Below are 19732 nucleotides of genomic sequence, written 5' to 3'. Positions count from 1 at the left end.
CATGATATATGTAGTAGTGATATATAAATCTAGCTAACACCATCTAGTTTCGCCAAACGTCTATCTTATACCTTAATCTTAGGCTCCAAGGTGTAATAATTCTCAAAATAGCTTTCGAAAAGATCGACCAACTTTTTAACGTCACGAGCACCTCCAGTTTCTCTGATAGAATGCATGGAGAGCTGGGGGTTCCCGAGGTCCAGCGTTCGAAGTCCAAGTTTAGCACTCAACATTGGACCAATTGTTGACCCACAGGGAGAGTCGTTTCTAACAACAAACAATTGCAAGGGGACCTTTCCCAACTCACCAATCTTCTTGAGCAAAACAATACCTGGGGAATTGGTGCTGTACCTTTGATTAGCGTTTATTTTGATCACTGGTCCCTCGTTGATTCTTGGCCTATTTAGCTTCTCATAGACTTCCCCATAGTTGGGATGCACACCATGTGCCATATCTGAAGATAGTAGGAAAGATTTGGCCATTGACTCTAAAAAGAAAGAATTTGGTTGTCCTTCCAGATCGGTGCTAACCTCATTACCAGTTAGTCTTGTTATACGCTGAAGTATGTCAGGTAGAAATGAAGAATCAGCTCCTTGAGCAGAAACTGATCCAATCTCTTCGTGGTCAAACAGAGAGATCAGTTGAATATTAGTATCCAGATCTAACCTGTTGGTATCTTTACTGGCATTTATAAGCGCTTCAGTGGCACAGAAACAAGAAGTTAGGTTGTCCAATCTTCCTGAGAACACAAATTCTTCATTCAAACCTCCGAGTACTGGTTTGTTGTGGTCGAAAAGAATCAATTCAAAGTCCACTATCTGGGATATAGAGCAATCAAGATCTGCAGCCACCAGATCAAGCAATTGTTTGTTGTGTCTCTCCACAACAGATTGAATTGACTTAAACTCCTCCGTAGTCAAATCTTCTCCTGCACAAGCGTCATGTTCCTCATCTTTGTTTTTCTCCTTTTCAGAGGAGTTTTCAAGCGATGAGATTGGATGGAATTGAGTTTCCTTATTAAACTCAAACTTAGCTCTCTCTTTGGTAAGGTGTATGGCTAGTGTGGGGATTCTCAATACTGGTTTATCGATCTTGACTAACTTGGACACAATGTTACCAGATTCTTCTTCTTCAATAAACACTCGTCCAGCTACTCCTAAATCTCTGTCAAACCACGTATGCCACAAGCCTCCACCATAAGTTTCAATTCCAACTTGGTTAAATCCCTCCTTAGTCGAATGGGATATGGGTTTGATTCTCAAGGTTGGGGAATCAGTATGGGCTCCAACAATTGACACTCCGTTACCTGGCTGCCAGTGCCCGCCAACAGTGAAGGCTATAATGGACGAATTGTTACGAGTCACAAAGTAAGCGCCATTCTTCTTGACTTTTCCGGCCCAATTAACTCTCTCACTGAGCTCGTTAAACCCCGACTCTACCAATTTGGACTTTACGGAGTCGACAGCATGGTATGGAGTAGGTGAATTGTTCAGGAAGGTGATAAAATCTAAAGTTAGTGGATAGAGTCTCAAACACGGGAGAGGGCAGATGACATACCGTTTGCGTATTTCACGGCTTGAGCAGTCATCTTGTTCAAGCTAGAAGGAAGGTTTGGCATCCAAAGATGATGGAACAGAGTTAAACGGCAAGCGCGCCCTGGGGAAAACTCTAGGAGGAGCTGCTTGATAGACAAGTCACTCAAAGACGGACAGAGACTCTAGGACGGTCCCATATACATAAAAATAAGATAAATCTATGATACACAACTAGATAACAGGCACAGTTTTTCGTTTGTTCTTCCTTCGTTCAAGGATAGAAGCTCCCGCTAATGACAAATCAAATAGCTGGTTATCGGAAACTGGAATAGTTTGCTTAGCCGGCTTTGGAGGACTATCCAGAGATTCTGGAGAGTGCAACTCGTCATCTTCCCTTAAACTTTCCATTTGTCCTTTTTGAGCATATGTCTTTCCTAAAGCAGCTTCCTCTCCAATTCTATGGACAGCGGTCGATATATCGAAGGCATCTCTCAGAGCAACAGCAGCAGGGCTATACATTTCAGTATCAAAGCCGACCAAATCAAGTATTTTTATTAAGAGATTGGATTGGGTGTTTCGTACTTGGTTTCGATATGCCAGCAGCAGGTTTAGTAGTGGAAGAAGGCAGAATTGGAGGATTCAACGTCAGACGTTGCAATTGAGCTTGCTGAGATTTCTGAATATGCTCCATAATCCAAGGATCTTGAAGGAACTCATCAATGGTATACCTCTGTTTAGGGTTAACAGTGAGAAGTTTGGAAACACAGTTCTTAGCCCCGCTAGATATTTCATCCCACCAAGGTTGCAGAAAACTGAACTGCCCTCTGGCGACCTTTTCCGTTAACACATCGATTCTTTCATCGTAAAATGGAGGAAATCCACATAACAATGTGTATACAACGCAACCAATAGCCCACATATCTACCTCCTTGGAATACCTTTCGTCACGAACAATCTCTGGTGCTGTGTACCCGACGGTTCCGCAAGGAGTCTTAGTATTGAATTCCCATATCTGCTTTGAAAGACCAAAATCTGCCAACTTTACCACACCAATACCACCTCCACCAAGGCCATATACAAATTCTCCTTCGTCTCTCTTGGAGGATGGATCGTCAGATTTTCGAAGTTTGACTTGCTTTGAGGGCATAAAGGGTATTGGCTCGAACAGCAGATTTTCGGGCTTTATATCACGATGAACGACGCCTACCACCTCATGAAGATATCTAATGGCCTGCGCTACTTGAATGATAATGTGTCGCACCAAATCCTCAGAGAAGTAGGTATACTTAACAATCTCTGCGAATAGCTCTCCCCCAGAAACCAACTCCTGCACAATAAGATAATAGTCCTCACTTTCAATGAAATCGATGAATTCTACAATATTTTGATGTCGCAGCTGTCTCATGATTGTGACTTCTTTGAGCACAGACGCTTGTTGTTGAGCATCCAGTTGGTACTTCCGGATGATCTTTATCGCTACAAATTGGCCAGTAGTCTTATCCTGCGCTTTGTGAACTACGGAAAAAGCACCCTCTCCCATCTTCTCTAAAAGGTCGTATCTCTCCATATTCATACTTTGTTGCTTCTTTTGACGCTCCTTGCTCTCTTCCTCAACAAGACCCTGAGCAATCTCGGAGTACTTGTCAGATTTATGGTGATGTTGATTGGTATTATCATTACCAGCGTTCGGATCAGTCGCTATGTTGTAATCAAAGCGGTCTTCCACAGCATGGTTTGCCATGCTGTATGATTCCCGAGGAGAAGGCTGATTGGTAGGCTCCGGTTGAACATGAGCTTGTTTCCCGTGTCGGATAAACTGCTTGATATTCTGTCGACTTGTTAGAATTTCTTCATCGAGCATGATTGGGGAGTGGGAATACTTACGCCAAACATGAATTTAGAATCCCCAAAAGGAGCGTTGGCTGGCAAGGAGCAATCAATGCAAAAGGTATTATCTGAAATGCCCCCTTCAAAAATGACAATAGCGAATCAAAAGATAGATTACCTAATCAGGGTATTATATTGCTCATTGGGGCGAAATGTTTTATTATAGGGGCCGATCATTAATATATAGCTACAGGAATAGGTCTGAGCAGTACTTGATTTGTACGTTTGAAAGAGTCTGTAGGATATGAACTCATACAGCTTCTTGGATGTACCGGTCAAATAATGTCTCGTCAGGAAAATATAGATCTCCCGAATTGCGAATCTCTGCCCTCTAGGGGTCGAGAGGTCTTGCATATTGTAAGTAGGTGACACGCATTCAACCCAACAAAGTTTTTAAGCGGCGACTCAGGATCATGGCTTGCACCTGCCCTGCCTATTTCGTATCCACCTTTGATCGTCAACCAGCTGTAGTCGATCTATTTTGCTAGAAACCACGCAGACTGAACAGCGTTGCTAGGGTAACTTGGCAAATAATTGGCGTAACTCAAAGTTGTTTAATACATAGGTCTTAATCGTAGTTATATCCACTTCCATCACCTGAATCTGGGCGGCATGACTGCACAATTGGGTTTCACCTGAAAGAGATATGAACTGTTTCTTGACGGCAAGAGGAGAAATGGGAACAGCGGTCACAACTTGAAGAAATGAATTACCATGCAGCCGAGCACTACTAACTACAACCTTAAAGGGTAGCAGTTAGCGTACGTGCAATCATATTCGTCCGAGCAGTCATCAGTGGTTTTGCACCTGAAGAACCAGGTGGACTTTCCTGTAACAAATTTCAGGTGCTAATCTCTTTAGAGCCACATGGTGTTGCTGGGAATCTCTTCTGGCGTAGAGTGTGAGTTTTGAATCTCCTTGACATGCAATGATCCAACGAGCTGTGAATTGAGAGGTAACAATAGCTGTATCCGTGTTGTGCTTGGACTTCAAAGTTAAGTTGACACTAATACTTATCCACATCATACAATTCCTGTTGAACTGTCAATTTTTAATGGAACAACGAAACTTTCCTGAGTCCTCTGTCATGGAATAAAGAGTACCTTATTCGTAAGAGCCGGAAATCAAAGATTTGCTAGTAAATAGCATTGATGTCATTCATCTGGAAAACTAGCGGTGAACATTCCAGCAATTACCTGGAGTATTCACACAGTTCCAACATATAATTCGCATTGACATGTCATTTTCTGAATCTACGATACAGTCCTTTCTACAGGAAATATGACTGATTTGATAGCAGACTGCCGTACCGAATTGATAAGAGCCATCAAATCTAAGCTTCGAAAGAGAAGCTTATAATGTCATGTTATGCAATGCAATGTAATGTTTCAAAGGAACAGACTTCAATGAAATGGTTGGTGGTTCTTGCACTAAAGTGAAAAGCTCTTCTATGTTATGACCCGCACACTGAGGTTGTCAGGACATTAGCATGAATTACTGGTGAACCTTTTTTTTTCATGTAATGGTATGTTGTTTCAAACCTGATTCTTTATAACAACTTTTGAAAAATAGCTTGTAGTTACAATCCTTTAATTCAACTGACTGTTTCCAAATAGGGAGCCCCCTTCGAAATAGCCTCTTGTTGGCTCTACCATGATTCTTAAAGGAAAGATAGTTTCTTCGGAATTTGGACAGCGATTAAATAGACTAGTCACATTAGCAGTCATATAAAACTAAAACGGCTCACCTGGATTTGGCCTATTGTGGACACAAGGCTAATGAATGTGTTCAGGTCGTCAGAAACTGTTAAGAATGACGTTGATGAAGATCTTCACAACAAAAATCCATTTAACCTAACCAGTTAACCCTAGCATATTGCTTTGTATGCAATACTGATAAATGGTTAGAGCAAATATCATACTTCGCAGTCAAAGACAACTACAACTCGGTCACAGCGACAACAGGCACTTGATCTGGAAAGATGTCACCCATCTGATGGATTCATAATGTTTATCAAAGAGATGGCGCGAAATATTTCTTACGATGGCACGGAATAGAGATTAGCCTAGATTATATAATCTAATCAACTTCCTTTCATATCACTCAATGTCAAGTATACTTCACCAAAATGTTGAAGTCGTGATCTTTGAGATAGAGAATATTGCTCAGGTTCTTGCATACAAGTCGAAGCTGAAGCTTTCCAAGGAAGAGCCTGTTTCGAGAAAAAGAGGGTACAATCAACTACAGGATGATCATGAACCAAATCCTATCCCGATCTCCCCAGAATTGGCTGAAATTAGCAAAAACTCGGTGGATTTAGCCCAAGTTGATTTTTGCGGGACGATAGATGAGCCAGAAGGGTGCTCTTTGCTGAGACAGCTTGGAGACGAGCTCACGATTAAAGATATTGAGTTGTCTCTATCAGATGACATTCTGATAGTCAAAAGCATAAGGAAGCAAAGGCTTTCATCTTTGCCTCTACTTAGCATTCGACTAGGCAAGATTAAAGAATTGGTAATCTCCCATCTCCCGTTCTTTAAAAGAGTCAGGATCGTTCACAGAAGTGACCATATAATCATAGTTAGACCACAGATCAAATTTTTGTTCTCTGAGAATGCTCCACTTGCGTTTCATTTAGAATACAAAATATCCGTTCATCAAGGAATATTTATTAACTTTCCCCAGAATTGGTCCACGCATATTCTCAATCTAATCACCAAATTATCGTGGTCGAATCCCACTTTGTTTGAATCAACATCAACTGAGTACTCAGTACCAGATGTTCCCATGTTCTATTCACTAGTCTCCAATGCGACCTCCAACTGGACACCCCCATTTCCGGAGAAACTCATCAGGGTGCCAGGACTTAATGCTAATCTATTCAAGTTCCAAAGTAAGACCGTGAATTGGCTGTTGGGACATGAAGGTGTAGAGTTCAATCATGATACCAAAACGACTACCCAATTGCCTTTCTATTCTCCTCCTGAGAGCTGTGATACAGACACCTTTCACAATTACTTAATTGAATGTTTAAACAAGCTTTCGTTTGGATGGAATAGAATAAGGATAGACGAAGAGGTCTATTTTTACAACCAGTATAGTGGTAACATAGTCTCTCCTGATAAGATAATAGCATACTTCAAGACTCTTGCCCCCACAAATGCCCAGGGCCTATTGTCTGAAGAAATGGGATTGGGGAAAACTGTGGAAATGATTGCGACGATAATGCTTCATCCAAGGCCCGAATTGGAACTCGAGAGCCAAATATTTGATCCTGTGGCAGGTAGAAACGTGAGAAAGTGTAAATCCTCCTTGATCGTATGTCCCGAGTCAATTCTCAAGCAATGGAGGGATGACATTTACAACTTCAATCCCCATTTGAAAGTAATCTTCTACAAGGGAATATCCAACAATAAACAATTCAAAGATCCCTCGATCATTGCTGAACATTTAGCAGAGCACGATATCATTCTTACCACGTACAATACTGTTGCCAAAGAGGTACACTACGCAATGTATAACCCAACCGATAGACCTCTGAGAAAGGCAGCCAAGGATGGACGAATGAAGGCACAAATAGAAGAAGAGAATGCAACAAGTATTCCCAACGAAAATGATGCTGCTAAAAGTGAGAGAATAGCATCTACATTAAGAAAGCAAAGCTCAGATGAGTTTGTAGAGAGATACGATTATTCTTCTCCATTAGTTTTGCTGCAATTCTGGAGAGTCATCTTGGACGAGGTGCAAATGGTGACCAGTAAGATTTCTAATGCTGCGAAAATATGCAAAATGATTCCTAGAGCCCATGCCTGGGGTGTTTCGGGCACACCGATTCGAAACAACTTGGATGATCTTCAAGCAATTCTTTCGTTTCTGAGATTCCATCCCTTTGACGACAATGATTCTCAGAAAAGAGTAAGGATCAAGAATCCCAATTGGGAACTTGTCAAGTCTGCTAAACCTCCACTGACATTTGTTCGTCTCTGGTCAAAAATTGCTCTGAGACATACCAAGTTGATGGTTGCTGATGATATCAAACTCCCACCTCAGCAACGAATTCAGCTTTCAATATCACTAACTCCAGTGGAAAGAGACAATTATGATAATCTTTTCAAGTCCTTTCTGTCTGATGTTGCTTTAAACGATAAAGGAGAGCCGTTATTGGAAAATTGGGAACCAAATTCGACAGTTCTGACTACAATGAGAGTGTGGCTAGAGAAGTTACGAAGAATATGTTGCCATGCTCAAATTGGATCTGGGAACATCAAGAAACAGATGTTTGAACTGGTTGGATTAAAGACTATGGATGCTGTATTGGATGACATTCTGTTAAAGGTAGATCAGGATGTGGACACTTCGAAACGACTTGAGATTCTTTCGAGATGCAAACAAGGTATGATATATGAGTACATGAAGGCACCAACATCAGCATTGGAAATATGGGAAAGTTGCCTAACAGAAATTGAAAAACAAATTAAAGCATTAAATGATTTGCTAAACGGCATTAATGAAGGTAGCCCTGTAAAATTGGAACCATTAGATGAAAAAGAGGAGATGGAAGAGACTGATAGTTCGGATGAAAATGGGGACTTCTCCAAGAAAGGACTTTTGAAACATAGATTGAGATCATGGTTAGAGCTCCTGCATCGATGCTACTTCTTCATTGCTTCTGCTCACAACCAAATATACAATCCAAAATTAACGGAGGAGGAGAAAGAGTCAGGGAGTCGTCAAAACCTAGATGAAGTTCCAGATGAATTGCTGGATAGAGATTCTTTGGAACACAGAAAAATTGAAAGGCTATACTATGCTAAAGCTGAAGATATCAGAAAAGAGTTACTAAAGGAAAGACTCAAACAAGTTGACAACAGTGACAAAGATCTTTTAACCAAGACCAGAGCTTTTCTGAAGAACAACGGATTCATGAAGGAGACCCGTAAAGCTCACCATAAAAAGGACACTGATTTCAAAGACAGGAAAGATATTGATGTCAAAGAGTCAGACACGCACTTGAAAGTTGATAGAGTTAACTTGTTGAAACTAATTCAAGTTCCAGATGTCACCGGTGGGCATTTCTTTTCGTTTCAAGACGATTTGGAAGGTCTTTACCATCGTTTGAATTCGCAAGCTGAATATGTCAATAAATGGATCAAAGTAGTTTTTTCCCTGTTAACGAAATCCATTGTTGAGACCGAAGAAACCACGGGAAATGAAATGTCAAGCTACGCAGAAGAACAAGACAAGATTGACAAATACCTCTCTGTGATTCAATTAGCCTTAACTGATAGGGGTGTGTGTTTGAAAGCCTCTAGGAATAGAGGCGTTCCTACAACTTATAGAATACCATCCAGTACGAAAGAAGAAGAATCAGAATTTCAAAAAGCCCGTGTAATGACCGGAGTTTCAATAACATTGACCCAGCTTTTGGATAGGATTTCGTTAGAGGCCGGAAATAATGATTCTGAGACTCTTAAAAATGCTTTTCTGGAGATAAAAGCTTTGGTATCTAGTCAAGTGGATGAATTGACCAAAAATCTAAACTCTGCATCTAAAATAGTCACTGTTTTCAACAATTCATTCAATAGCAGAGTTAATTATTTCAAGGGTTTGCAACAAATATCCGAAAATGTCATGCCATATTCGCCAACAGGACTGGACCCAGCAGCCCAACTTAGAGGCGCAGAGGGAGAAGAGAATCGATATAAACAACAGGTAGCTCAAGCGCAACTCAGGTCTAACTACCTTCGATCTTTGGGCGATAATGCTCAAAACAACGATGAGAGGCTATGTATCATTTGCCGAAGTGATATTACCATTGGAGCCCTGACTAAATGTGGACATCAATATTGCAAAGAATGTTTGAAAGAATGGCTCAAGAAGAGCTCTACTTGTCCTCTTTGTAAGGCGCACTTGGATCATTTTAGTATCTATTTTTTTACCTTTACTAGAGATGATCTTAAGGCATCATTGTTAACGGCAAACGAGGCAGATACAGAAGCAGAAAAAGAAGAGTTCAAGAAGGAGATTTATTCCATTTACAAGCCCATGAATGATGAGACTTTGCAAGAGATCCAAGATATCCCTATTCAGAAGATGTATGGATCCAAAGTTGATTTGATTGTCAAGCAAGCATTGTGGTTAAAGAACAAGATTTCAAATGTTCAAATTGTTGTATTTAGCCAGTGGCTTGAACTTTTAGAAGTACTGGCTATTGCCTTGAAACAGAATGGATTAAAATGTATAGGAGCCAAAAACTCCTTGAAACTCGAAAAAGGGTCTGGAAGAAATAAAGAAAAACTGACTGATGTTGAACTATTTAAGAGTGACCCATCGATTACATGTTTTTTATTGAATGCTCGTGCACAAGCCGCTGGATTAACACTAGTGAATGCGTCTCACGTATTTTTATGTGAACCTCTTGTGAATACAGCGTTAGAGCTACAAGCGATTAGTAGAATTCATCGAATTGGTCAGCAACACAAAACCACCATCTGGATGTTCACCATCAAGGACACAGTGGAGGAAAGCGTTCTAAGACTTTCCACTCGAAAGAGAATGCGCTTGGTAGAAAACAAAAGCACTGAGGACGATGGTAAAGTTTTGGACCAAAACATCACCAGCGACATCATCGATCAGGAAGAGTTAAGTAAAACAACAAAGGGCATGGTACATAAGAATATCATTGGAGGAGAGGTCGTCAGCAATGAAGATTTGTGGGGTTCAATTTTCAGTGCAAAAGCCCAGTCCTTCTAGCCTTTTGTAAACTTTCATGTATACAATAGATTAGACAGCAAGATAGCTGCTATCGTCATTACCATTGTAAATCTTACCAACATCTGAAAGCTGGTTGCAGTAGTTGATTACTTCATTATCAGTCAATGATAGTGACTGTGCAATGTACTGTATAGGGACGCCTTCAACCATAGAGGGCGTGTTATCGTGAATGAAACGGTAGACCTTCTCAGAAGGATCATTGCTGTTTGTATGGTCGTCTGCATTCTGAGATACAAATAAAGAGTTTCCTTGCTGATGAGAACCCTGTTGATTGGCCTCTACATGAACCTTGATGGCCGAGAGGTAGTGGTAAGTAACTTGGTTATAATCTTCAATCGGATTGATAGTGGCCTGTTGAAGTGACTTTTTTTCGTTAAACTCTTTGAGCAACCCTGTGACGTATACATATTGTCCCAAAGGGTAGTTATTCTCGGATGGATCTGAGCCTTCGTCCACCCATTTTCTGACATCCAGAGATCCAGTACCATCTTCTATCGTTATAGTCAAAGAAGAGGTATTGTCGTTGACATTCCTGATAATTCCTACGAATGAAACCATATTCAATTCGACTCCATTCACGACAAATTCGCCATCGGAGATTATAGTCTTGCTGTCATTGATCTGCTTGATTGTAACCGGCTTAATTGTATTTCTCTGTTGAGTTTTTCCCTGTGAACCCTGGCCATCTCCGTCATTATTGTTATAGGTGGTGAATCCGCCACCTTCTGCATTGTCATTAAAGTTATTGTATGGTTGGTACGACATGGGGGGCAAATATGCTAGTGATAGATAGATGAGGTTATGGGAACGCGTTCATATTTACGCGTACTCTCATGTTGGAAAAGAGGTAGGGTGCTAGACGGACAGAGAATCTACCATTCGCGAAAAGATTAATCTTCTATTTACAGGACTGGCATCCCGCTATTTACAGTATATGTACATTGTATGCATTCTATGAACTCATTGATCACCCTTACTCGTCCAAAATAACCTTCAGACGCTCAGGCGAAACTCTTTGCATTCCTGAGTAGACCATGTCATATGATCCATGGCCTCGAGTGAGACTTTTCAACTTCGGAAGGTAGCCCATCATTTCTCTCAATGGGGTAATAGCTTTGACAACTTTACGGCCCGATATGGGGGAGCTGTGTCTCCCAGAAGCTAGATCTGCTGGATCTTGAGGCAGCGGTATGTTCTCAGCTAGATCCTTGGCCCAATATAACTTCTCGCTACTAGTAGAATCGAGTTCATCATCAATTGAATGAACCTGTGCGGCACGCGCTGTAGAAAGATCTTGGGAGACTGTACCCAGATCTGAGTCCCCAACATGCACTGCGACATCCATGATTGGCTCCATTAGAGTCGTTTGCTTTTCACTAAGTTGGCCAATAGACGTTGATATGGCTTGTCTTATGAGGGTTACCAGACTGGAGATTTTGTCAAAATCTTGCGGAATTTCCCATTTATGGACCCGAACAATCATTGAATGCATGGATAGTCCAGCTACTGGACCACCTACTTGTAAGGAAGCTGCAATACTTGAAAGGATTGTGTTTTGAATATTCTCCATGGTCATAGGAAGGTCCCAGTCTTGATCTCCCCTCGAGACCCTCTTTACCCTCTCAAGAATAAAGTCAGGCTCACAGTCTTGTTCAAAAATGACCAAATTATTATCATTCAGCAAAACCGCACCCTCTGAATCTTTTCTGATTAGCCCAGTGTCTTCTGGTTTTCCTTGAAAAGAATCTAATGACAGGGTAATCTCAAAGTGGCCTTTCTTGAAAGCCGAGTCTTCGATACTTTTAGCCACGGGAGTAGTGGGTTTCAAGATAGTTTCTTTGTAATTGATCATGACTTTACCTATTTCCATTCGGGCACCCAAGTCATCTCTGAGCCTGGTGGTAGCAATATCTAAGTGAAGTTCTCCCATTCCGGAAAGAATTGTCTGACCAGAATCTTCGTCCACATGGACATGAAGACTGGGATCTTCCATTAGCAGAGTGTTCAGTGATTGATCCAAGCCTCTTCGGTCTCCTGCTGTCATTGGTTGTAAAGAAACCGAAAACATGGGAGGAGGCACCTCAATGGGTAATAACTTCAAACGTTTTTCATTCTTATGAAGCCCATCCGCAGACTTTTTAAGTGTATGACAAACTAAGGTGTCACCAGTGGAAATTCTTTTATTTTCAACGTTGATTGAAATAACTCCAATGTTTCCCACGCCAAGCTGGTCCACATCATGGGGCTTATCACCATGCATTACCATCAACTTTCCAATGTTGAACTTGTCCCCGGTCTGAGTATTTATAACTTTGCTGTTAGATTTCAAAATTCCTGAGTAAACTCTGACAAAAGTCAAAAGTCCTCTTGTAGGATGAGTGATAACTTTGAAAGCAAAGGCGACACAAAGATTCTTGTTATTGTTGATCAGACAACCAGATTTGGGGTCAATTTTGACAGGAACGGATGCGACTGGTGAATAGACCGAGGGTTTTTGAGCTTCACCAGGATTGGGCAAGTAGAGTGATACACCATCCATAAGGGGCTGAACGCCAATATTCTTGAAGGATGATCCACAGAATATGGGAACCACATCCTGTGAAATTGTTGCTTTAGCTAACGCTTCGTGTAGAATGTAAGTAGGGACTTTCATATAGTCTTCCGTTTCTAAGTAAGAATCGACAATTCGGTCATCAAACTCGCCTAGAGTCTCTATAGCAGCTTCTCTAAGTTTCATTACATCTTGATTCACTTGCTCAGAGTCCTTGAATTCTGATAGTTCATTTAACGGTATTACCTGGACGTCGTTTCCATCGTCGTTCTCGTGATATTTGAGCAAGGTGCCCTCAAAAATATCCACTACTCCGACAAATCGATGGCTTTGGGTTTTCAGGTCATTCACAAAGTACGGTATGTTGCACAGCACAACCCTAGTTGCCAGTTTGGATACTATTTGACGCACAGTCATGTTAAAATTTGCACCGTCTCTGTCCATTTTGTTAATATAAACTATGGAAGGGATATTCATATCCTTTGCTTGCTTCCACACCTTTTCAGTTTGAGCCTCTACTCCTGCTACAGCATCTAAAATGGTCACAACTCCGTCTAAAACTCGAAGCGATCGTATAACCTCAAAAGTGAAATCAGAATGACCAGGAGTATCAATAAGATTAATTTTGTACTTGTTCCAGGGAATCGTAACTGCAGCGGATTGAATAGTAATGCCTCTGTTTCTTTCTGTTTCCAGATAGTCGGTAACTGTGTCTCCTTGGTCTACATCACCAAGTTTGGAGATGGACCCGCTGTAATACAGCATCCTTTCAGTCGTGGTAGTTTTCCCCGCATCGATATGAGCTATGATTCCTATGTTTCGAATCTTGTCCAGACCTGTGCCGAACAAACGTGACCCAAACCTAGCAATTTGGAAATTCATGTTGAGATCCACGGATGTTAAGTACAAGACTGAAATTTTCAGGTGAGGGTTCTGGTGAAGGAAAAAAATTCAGGCTATGATGAATGACAAGCAAACTTGAAAACGAAAGAAAAATTGACGAATGCTTTATGTAGCCCAAAAGTAATCTTTTACCTGAGTATTCCCCAGATCTCCCGTTACTACTACCTGTTCAGGTGTTCTTGACTGTCCTTGAGCGACTGGTCTAATACCTCGATTTTCTTCACTTTTATTTCAGTCGTTACAAAAATTATTCTTTCCATCAAGAATGAGTTCTGGTAAGTCACCTACCCTTAGTAATCTTTAAGTGCCCACTAACCTTTAGAAGAATTTGACATCACAGCGACGTATCTTCGTTTTCTGGAAGATGATCCCGATATCACGATGCCAATCGCCGCCATTGAATCACTGGTCACTCTTCTTAAGATAAAACAACCTTCCACTAGTGCGGAGCTCATTACGCTACTATCAGGTGCCATCAGCGAGCTGAAAACCTCCGTTCCAAACGCTATTTCTTTAAGTGCTGGTTGTGATCTGTTTATGAGATTCGTATTGAGAAATACCCATTTGTACTCAGATTGGGAATCTTGTAGGACGAATTTGGTTGAGAATGGCCAGTTATTTATCCAGAGAGCTAAGGAATCCAGAAATAAGATTGCTGAAATTGGTTTACCATTTATAAAGGATGACGACATTGTCCTGGTACACTCGTACTCCCGAGTAGTTTGCAATTTACTGATAAGAGCATTCCAGAAACACATAAGATTCAGAGTTATATGCACAGAAGCAAGGCCTACGGAAACCGCAAAATCTGACACTATGGCATATTTGCTCCGCCAAGCAGGTATACCTGTGGCTATGATCTACGATAGTGAGGTAGGATTTTTCATGCATAAGGTAGATAAAGTATTTGTGGGGGCAGAGGGAGTAGCAGAAAGCGGAGGAATTATTAATCATATTGGAAGTTATCAAATGGGTGTTTTAGCAAAGAACGCCAACAAACGGTTCTATGTTGTTGCTGAATCTCACAAGTTTGTTAGAATGTTCCCACTCGGCCCAGATGACTTATCTATTAAGAAGAAGTTGGAGTTCAGCACTGAAGATAAACCTATCGAAACGAGACACTTGGAATTTACTCCTCATGAATACATTACCGCTTTAATCACGGATTTGGGTGTCCTAACACCAAGTGCTGTTTCCGAGGAACTTATTAAAATGTGGTATGATTAAAGATCTACCCTAGTTTCTTTAAATAACTCTCCCATATACTCATCCCTTGTCATATTAGATTGTAACAGAGTGTCATCTTTGTTAGCTAGCTGCAATTGCTCCTTGGATGATCCTAACCAAGCGTAATCGACCCATGCCTCTTCAGATTCACTCTTGTTAGATTGAAGCGCTCCTCCCAACCTTGGTTGACTGTCTACTGTAGTTTTCATGGACATCTGTACGACACGGACCTCCTTCTTCGATGCATCAGTCGTTTCGTTCGCTATCTTGAGCTGCTGGTGAAACTGGTTCTGCTTTTCTGACTTTCGTTGGTCCATGTATTCAAAGTACGGTCGTACCTGTGCATTCTTCTGTATAGGATTTAGATGTATAGCTCCATTTTTCACCACGCCCGCATAATACGTAGATGACTCGTTCAATACTCCTCGCAATATCTGTTTATCTATGTTGTCCCATTCAGCAGACTTTTCAGGACTGAAGTATTTTGATTTTTCCAGTGGCACATTTAACTCAAGAACTCCGGCTTGGGGTTTGAATCTTACCTGTGATATATTCGGTTGCTCTCTCTGTTTAAACCTATTGGTATACTGTAGGATTACCAGTTCTTCCCTCAGTCTACTATTGATATGAATGGGAACTTCATTGATTACTGGATCTTCTTCGTCACTATTCATGTCCGCTTTTGAGCTGTCTCCGTCCAAATTTTCCTTGGAGACATCTAAATCCATGGTGTCTAGTTGCGTTTCATCGTCTTCTGGTACAAAGAGACTCATTATCTGCGAAAATATGAGGGACCACTTGAGTTATAGAGGGCTGAGCCTACATGAAGAAAAAAATACCATAGATCAATGCGCGAACCAAAAATACTATCATAAAAAAAATTTGGAACAGTTTTCCATCTTGCATCTGCATCTTTATCTTCAACAAATGTCTGACGATGATGGGCTAATGGTCAACTTTGTGGCTCCTGATAGCTCCAGAGTGAGGAAACAACCTAGGGCAGTGAAGTATAGAGGAGGAAATTTCGGCATTAACAAAGATGGCTCTGTAGATGGTAATATGACCAAAATGGGCTTTCAGAAATGGGGAAAGAGAAAGAGTAGAGCTTCTGAGGATGGAACTGAGAACAAAGAGAAGGCGCCACCAGGAACCTACTCGAGTAAGAGGACGCGATTTGCAGAGGGTACTGGACCAGGAGGAGGAAAAAATGACACTTTTGTCTCATCTCTATTCACTTCAAATCCTGAAGTACAGGAGCATGAGACGAAGGAAGAGGCCGTTGTTCAAGATCCTTCCAATGCTCCCTTGTCAGATGCTACTACTTTTGATGGATTGGGCTGCAATGATATACTTTACAAACATCTCACTGAGCACATCAAATTTCAGCACCCAACGAAGATTCAAAGAAGTGTCATTCCAAGATTACTGACCAGAGAAAGAGATCTGTTCGTCCAAGCTCAAACTGGTTCGGGTAAGACTCTAGCATTTTGTATTCCAATTGTTCAAAAACTTATGGAAATTGAGGACTTGAAGAGAGATTCGGGTTTATTTGCTATCATATTGACGCCTACGAGAGAGCTGGCTACTCAAATATACTCGGTTCTAGAAACTCTGACTCGATGCTGTCATAGAATCGTTCCTGGAATTGTGATTGGAGGAGAGAAAAAGAAATCAGAAAAGGCCAGACTTAGAAAAGGTGTCAATATATTAGTGGGGACCCCTGGACGACTCCTTGACCACATGGAGAACACAGAAACGCTGGATTTGAGTAGTGTTAGTTACTTGATCATGGATGAGGGTGACAAGCTGATGGAGTTGGGTTTTGAGGAGACGCTCGATAAAATACTGAAACTGCTAGGGGAGCGATCAACAATTGCAAACCGAAAGTATTCTAATTTGCCCAGTACCAGAATTAATGTTCTTTGTTCCGCAACTATGAAAGGGGGTGTGTCAAAACTGGGAGAAATCTCCCTGAAAGATGCTGAATTGGTCACCACAAACTCCGTTCCTGATCAGGACGTTATATTTGACGAAGAAAACAATATTCAGGCTCCTGATCAGTTAATCCAACAGATTTTAATTGTGCCTCCCAAGTTAAGACTGGTTACTTTACATTCTCTGTTGAAGAAGATTACTTCCAAGCCTGGAGGATCCAGGACGATGCTGTTTTTGTCCTGTTCTGACTCTGTAGATTTCCATTTCAGTACTTTCACCAGGAAAGGTAGAAAGATCAACAGTAAGAAGGTTCTCAAGGAAACGGGGGTTGAAATAAGTGACGAAAGGGCTGATGAATCTTCAACTATCCTCACAGTTCCCATTTTAGGTGACAACGTTGTTGCATTTAAGTTGCATGGTTCACTCACTCAACAAGTTCGAACTAGCACTCTTGATATGTTTTCAAGCACTCCAGAATCGAGGCACACTATTCTTTTCTGCACAGATGTTGCCTCTAGAGGTCTGGATCTTCCTTACATTTCTGATGTGATAGAGTATGATCCGCCATTCGCAGTTGAGGATCATTTGCATCGTGTTGGTAGAACTGCAAGAGCTGGTAAAGGTGGTACCTCTGTGTTGTTCCTGTTTCCTGGAATTGAAGAAACGTATACGGGAAAGATTGAAATTTACCACAAGAAGGCGGGATTAGATTACGTATCTTTCAGTGATCTGCTGAAGACCTCATTTGGTAAAACTTGGGAGGTTGATGCCACTACATGGCATCTTGATGTTGAAAGATGGCTGTTGGAGGATCCTGGTGCTCATAGCGCAGCAGCTCAAGCATTTACATCTCACATTAGGGCATATGCAACTCATTTATCGTCCGAAAGAGACACATTCAATGTAAAGACTCTACACTTGGGTCACTTGGCCAAGAGTTTTGGTTTGAGAGAAACTCCCAAAACGCTAGGAGTGGGGAGTGGACCTAAAGCGACTAAAAAGAACAAAGAAAATTCCAAGAAGAAGCTGTTGCGAATGGCTACTTTGGCTGTACAGGAAACAAGTAATGAGTTTAACTACTAGAATTGTGAGTTGATAGTTACATAATGACAAACATAATTAATTAATAATTCCTCCTTTCAAGATCTTTGATGATCAAGTCGGCCTGCGCATTTAAAGTGTTTACTGTAATTAGTTTCTTGAAAGTCCGAAGGTTGTATAATATTGGAGAGTCTCGGTTGTACACCAACACATCTGCTTGGTATAGCCTCCCAACAAACATGCTAAAATATCCAGTATTTAAATCAACTGAACTATTCATGGACTCTAGCACTGAATTGATGACTGATACTGAGTATTGGTCTATGCATTTGAAGCAACGGGGAAATTTTGAAATATTCAATAACCAGCCCAGACTAAAACATCCCCAAGTGTATAATTGGACATCTTTGGATTGAACAGAGTTGGGATTGCTTAAAATGTGTGAGGAACGTACCGTGGAAAGCAAAGATAAAACTGCTTTAGAACATAGAAAAGTGTTGTATAGTTTATCATCTTCGGTCATTGATTTCGTGTAAATGACTCCAATTGCAGTTATTGAGCTAAACAGTGCCTTGGATTGTTTAGAGAGTTCATGGTGTGGCTTGTTTGAAAACAATAGTTCCACTAAAGATTCAATGCTGGTAAATAACGTTATCGTAGAAACTGAGTTGGTGATTAGAGATTCCAAAATGGTTGCTTCCAAATTAAGAAGTTCAAATTCCCGCTCCTTGATTGAATGCAATATTATTTGATCTAATTGGAGAATAGATTCCCGCTCCAATAAACACAAAGAGTTGGTTTTTGCCAATGACAATAGAAGGTGAAGAGTGATTGTCGTAAGCGAGGAATCTCCAATCAACTTGTGGAGAATCTTTTGAAAATCAAGAACCAGCTTTTTCTTCATCCTAGAGCATTTATCAGGCCATCTATAAGCATTAGAGAAAATCAAAAAGTCATTTATATTGGAAACTGAGTTTAGTATTGAGGTCATACTCAGATCTTGACTGGACATAAAAATTATTATGCTCACAAAAATCAATTTCGATACGAGATCATTCTTTAAGTGAGCACTCTCCAGCAGAGGTTTGGGGAATCCCATATGATGGAAGTAACTCAACATTTTCCGATCACTTTGCAACTTTTGTAGCAAATCAAACAATGTCACTTGCATAAGAGACTCATCTGCGGTTTCGAAAGATTCCAACATGAATTGATACTCGTCCTTTATTTTGTTTGTGACTCCTAAATTTCTTAGGTCATTGATATCTTGTATAGTGTCCTTGCGACCTGCTTCAGATGTGTGCTGGTGTATTTCATTTGGTTCATTCTCGTCATTCTCCAAAAATGACCGCGTAGATGAATACGTTTTTAAAGATTCTTGATATTTGACATGACTATGCATTGATTGCTCGTTTCCTTTTATTGATTTCTGTTGGGCAGATTCAAAAGCTTCATTGAAAGATTCATTCAAATTAGCCAAATCAATAGGCTCATCGTCGTCTGAAGTGATGAAAGATGGCTCGTCAATATAATTTGCATCGTTGCTAAACAGCGTTGCTCTCTGGGATCCCTGGGACTCCTGGACCGTCTCCAATTCATCGATCAATGCCCAGGCATCTAGCTCTTTGTCCAGTTCCAGGGTCTTCCTCTTTTTGCTCTTCCCACCTTCTGCCTCTGCAGCCCCAGCGAGGACACAAGAGGGTTTTTCTTGGCTCTCTATGAAGTAGTCATCAACGTCAACGGCAGGTAATGGAGTTCTAGATTTTTTCCGTCTCTGCTTCAAATGGCGGTCTTCCATATGCAAGGAATGGTCGACTTACCAACACCCACCCACACAAAGTTTATTTAGTGAGGTATCTTAATTACGCGCATTTTTTGA

The 19732-nt window shown here is 40.9% G+C and overlaps 9 protein-coding genes across 9 annotated transcripts; 3 read left to right on the top strand and 6 right to left on the bottom strand.

The window, feature by feature from the left end:
• Nucleotides 1-65: 65 nt before the first annotated feature.
• Nucleotides 66-1618, bottom strand: PAS_chr4_0913 (uncharacterized protein; the record flags this gene model as incomplete). Its single annotated transcript, XM_002493397.1, has 2 exons — nucleotides 66-1535; nucleotides 1574-1618. 2 exons carry the CDS (start codon nucleotides 1616-1618, stop codon nucleotides 66-68), a joined length of 1515 nt encoding a protein of 504 aa, XP_002493442.1.
• Nucleotides 1619-1766: 148 nt separating this feature from the next.
• Nucleotides 1767-3396, bottom strand: PAS_chr4_0037 (Protein kinase involved in the response to oxidative and osmotic stress; the record flags this gene model as incomplete). Its single annotated transcript, XM_002493396.1, has 2 exons — nucleotides 1767-2023; nucleotides 2118-3396. The coding sequence occupies 2 exons, from the start codon at nucleotides 3394-3396 to the stop codon at nucleotides 1767-1769; spliced, it is 1536 nt and encodes a 511-aa protein (XP_002493441.1).
• A 2132-nt stretch (nucleotides 3397-5528) lies between these two features.
• PAS_chr4_0035 (Putative helicase) lies at nucleotides 5529-10175 on the top strand (the record flags this gene model as incomplete). The annotated part of the gene is made up of 1 exon (XM_002493395.1): nucleotides 5529-10175. One exon carries the CDS (start codon nucleotides 5529-5531, stop codon nucleotides 10173-10175), a length of 4647 nt encoding a protein of 1548 aa, XP_002493440.1.
• Nucleotides 10176-10205: 30 nt separating this feature from the next.
• PAS_chr4_0034 (Subunit of heterotrimeric Replication Protein A (RPA)) lies at nucleotides 10206-10961 on the bottom strand (the record flags this gene model as incomplete). The annotated part of the gene is made up of 1 exon (XM_002493394.1): nucleotides 10206-10961. The coding sequence occupies one exon, from the start codon at nucleotides 10959-10961 to the stop codon at nucleotides 10206-10208; it is 756 nt and encodes a 251-aa protein (XP_002493439.1).
• A 208-nt stretch (nucleotides 10962-11169) lies between these two features.
• Nucleotides 11170-13629, bottom strand: PAS_chr4_0033 (Mitochondrial elongation factor involved in translational elongation; the record flags this gene model as incomplete). The annotated part of the gene is made up of 1 exon (XM_002493393.1): nucleotides 11170-13629. The coding sequence occupies one exon, from the start codon at nucleotides 13627-13629 to the stop codon at nucleotides 11170-11172; it is 2460 nt and encodes an 819-aa protein (XP_002493438.1).
• A 286-nt stretch (nucleotides 13630-13915) lies between these two features.
• On the top strand, nucleotides 13916-14877 carry PAS_chr4_0032 (Alpha subunit of the translation initiation factor eIF2B; the record flags this gene model as incomplete). The annotated part of the gene is made up of 2 exons (XM_002493392.1): nucleotides 13916-13925; nucleotides 13976-14877. The coding sequence occupies 2 exons, from the start codon at nucleotides 13916-13918 to the stop codon at nucleotides 14875-14877; spliced, it is 912 nt and encodes a 303-aa protein (XP_002493437.1).
• Nucleotides 14874-15650, bottom strand: PAS_chr4_0031 (RNA polymerase III subunit C37; the record flags this gene model as incomplete). Its single annotated transcript, XM_002493391.1, has 1 exon — nucleotides 14874-15650. One exon carries the CDS (start codon nucleotides 15648-15650, stop codon nucleotides 14874-14876), a length of 777 nt encoding a protein of 258 aa, XP_002493436.1.
• A 154-nt stretch (nucleotides 15651-15804) lies between these two features.
• PAS_chr4_0030 (Putative ATP-dependent RNA helicase of the DEAD-box family involved in ribosomal biogenesis) lies at nucleotides 15805-17895 on the top strand (the record flags this gene model as incomplete). The annotated part of the gene is made up of 1 exon (XM_002493390.1): nucleotides 15805-17895. One exon carries the CDS (start codon nucleotides 15805-15807, stop codon nucleotides 17893-17895), a length of 2091 nt encoding a protein of 696 aa, XP_002493435.1.
• A 40-nt stretch (nucleotides 17896-17935) lies between these two features.
• Nucleotides 17936-19651, bottom strand: PAS_chr4_0029 (Hypothetical protein; the record flags this gene model as incomplete). Its single annotated transcript, XM_002493389.1, has 1 exon — nucleotides 17936-19651. One exon carries the CDS (start codon nucleotides 19649-19651, stop codon nucleotides 17936-17938), a length of 1716 nt encoding a protein of 571 aa, XP_002493434.1.
• Between the last annotated feature and the right edge of the window lie 81 nt (nucleotides 19652-19732).

This window comes from Komagataella phaffii, chromosome 4 (assembly GCF_000027005.1).
Source record: "Komagataella phaffii GS115 chromosome 4, complete sequence".
NCBI lineage: Eukaryota > Fungi > Ascomycota > Pichiomycetes > Pichiales > Pichiaceae > Komagataella > Komagataella phaffii.
This window is presented reverse-complemented; position numbering and strand designations above follow the sequence as displayed.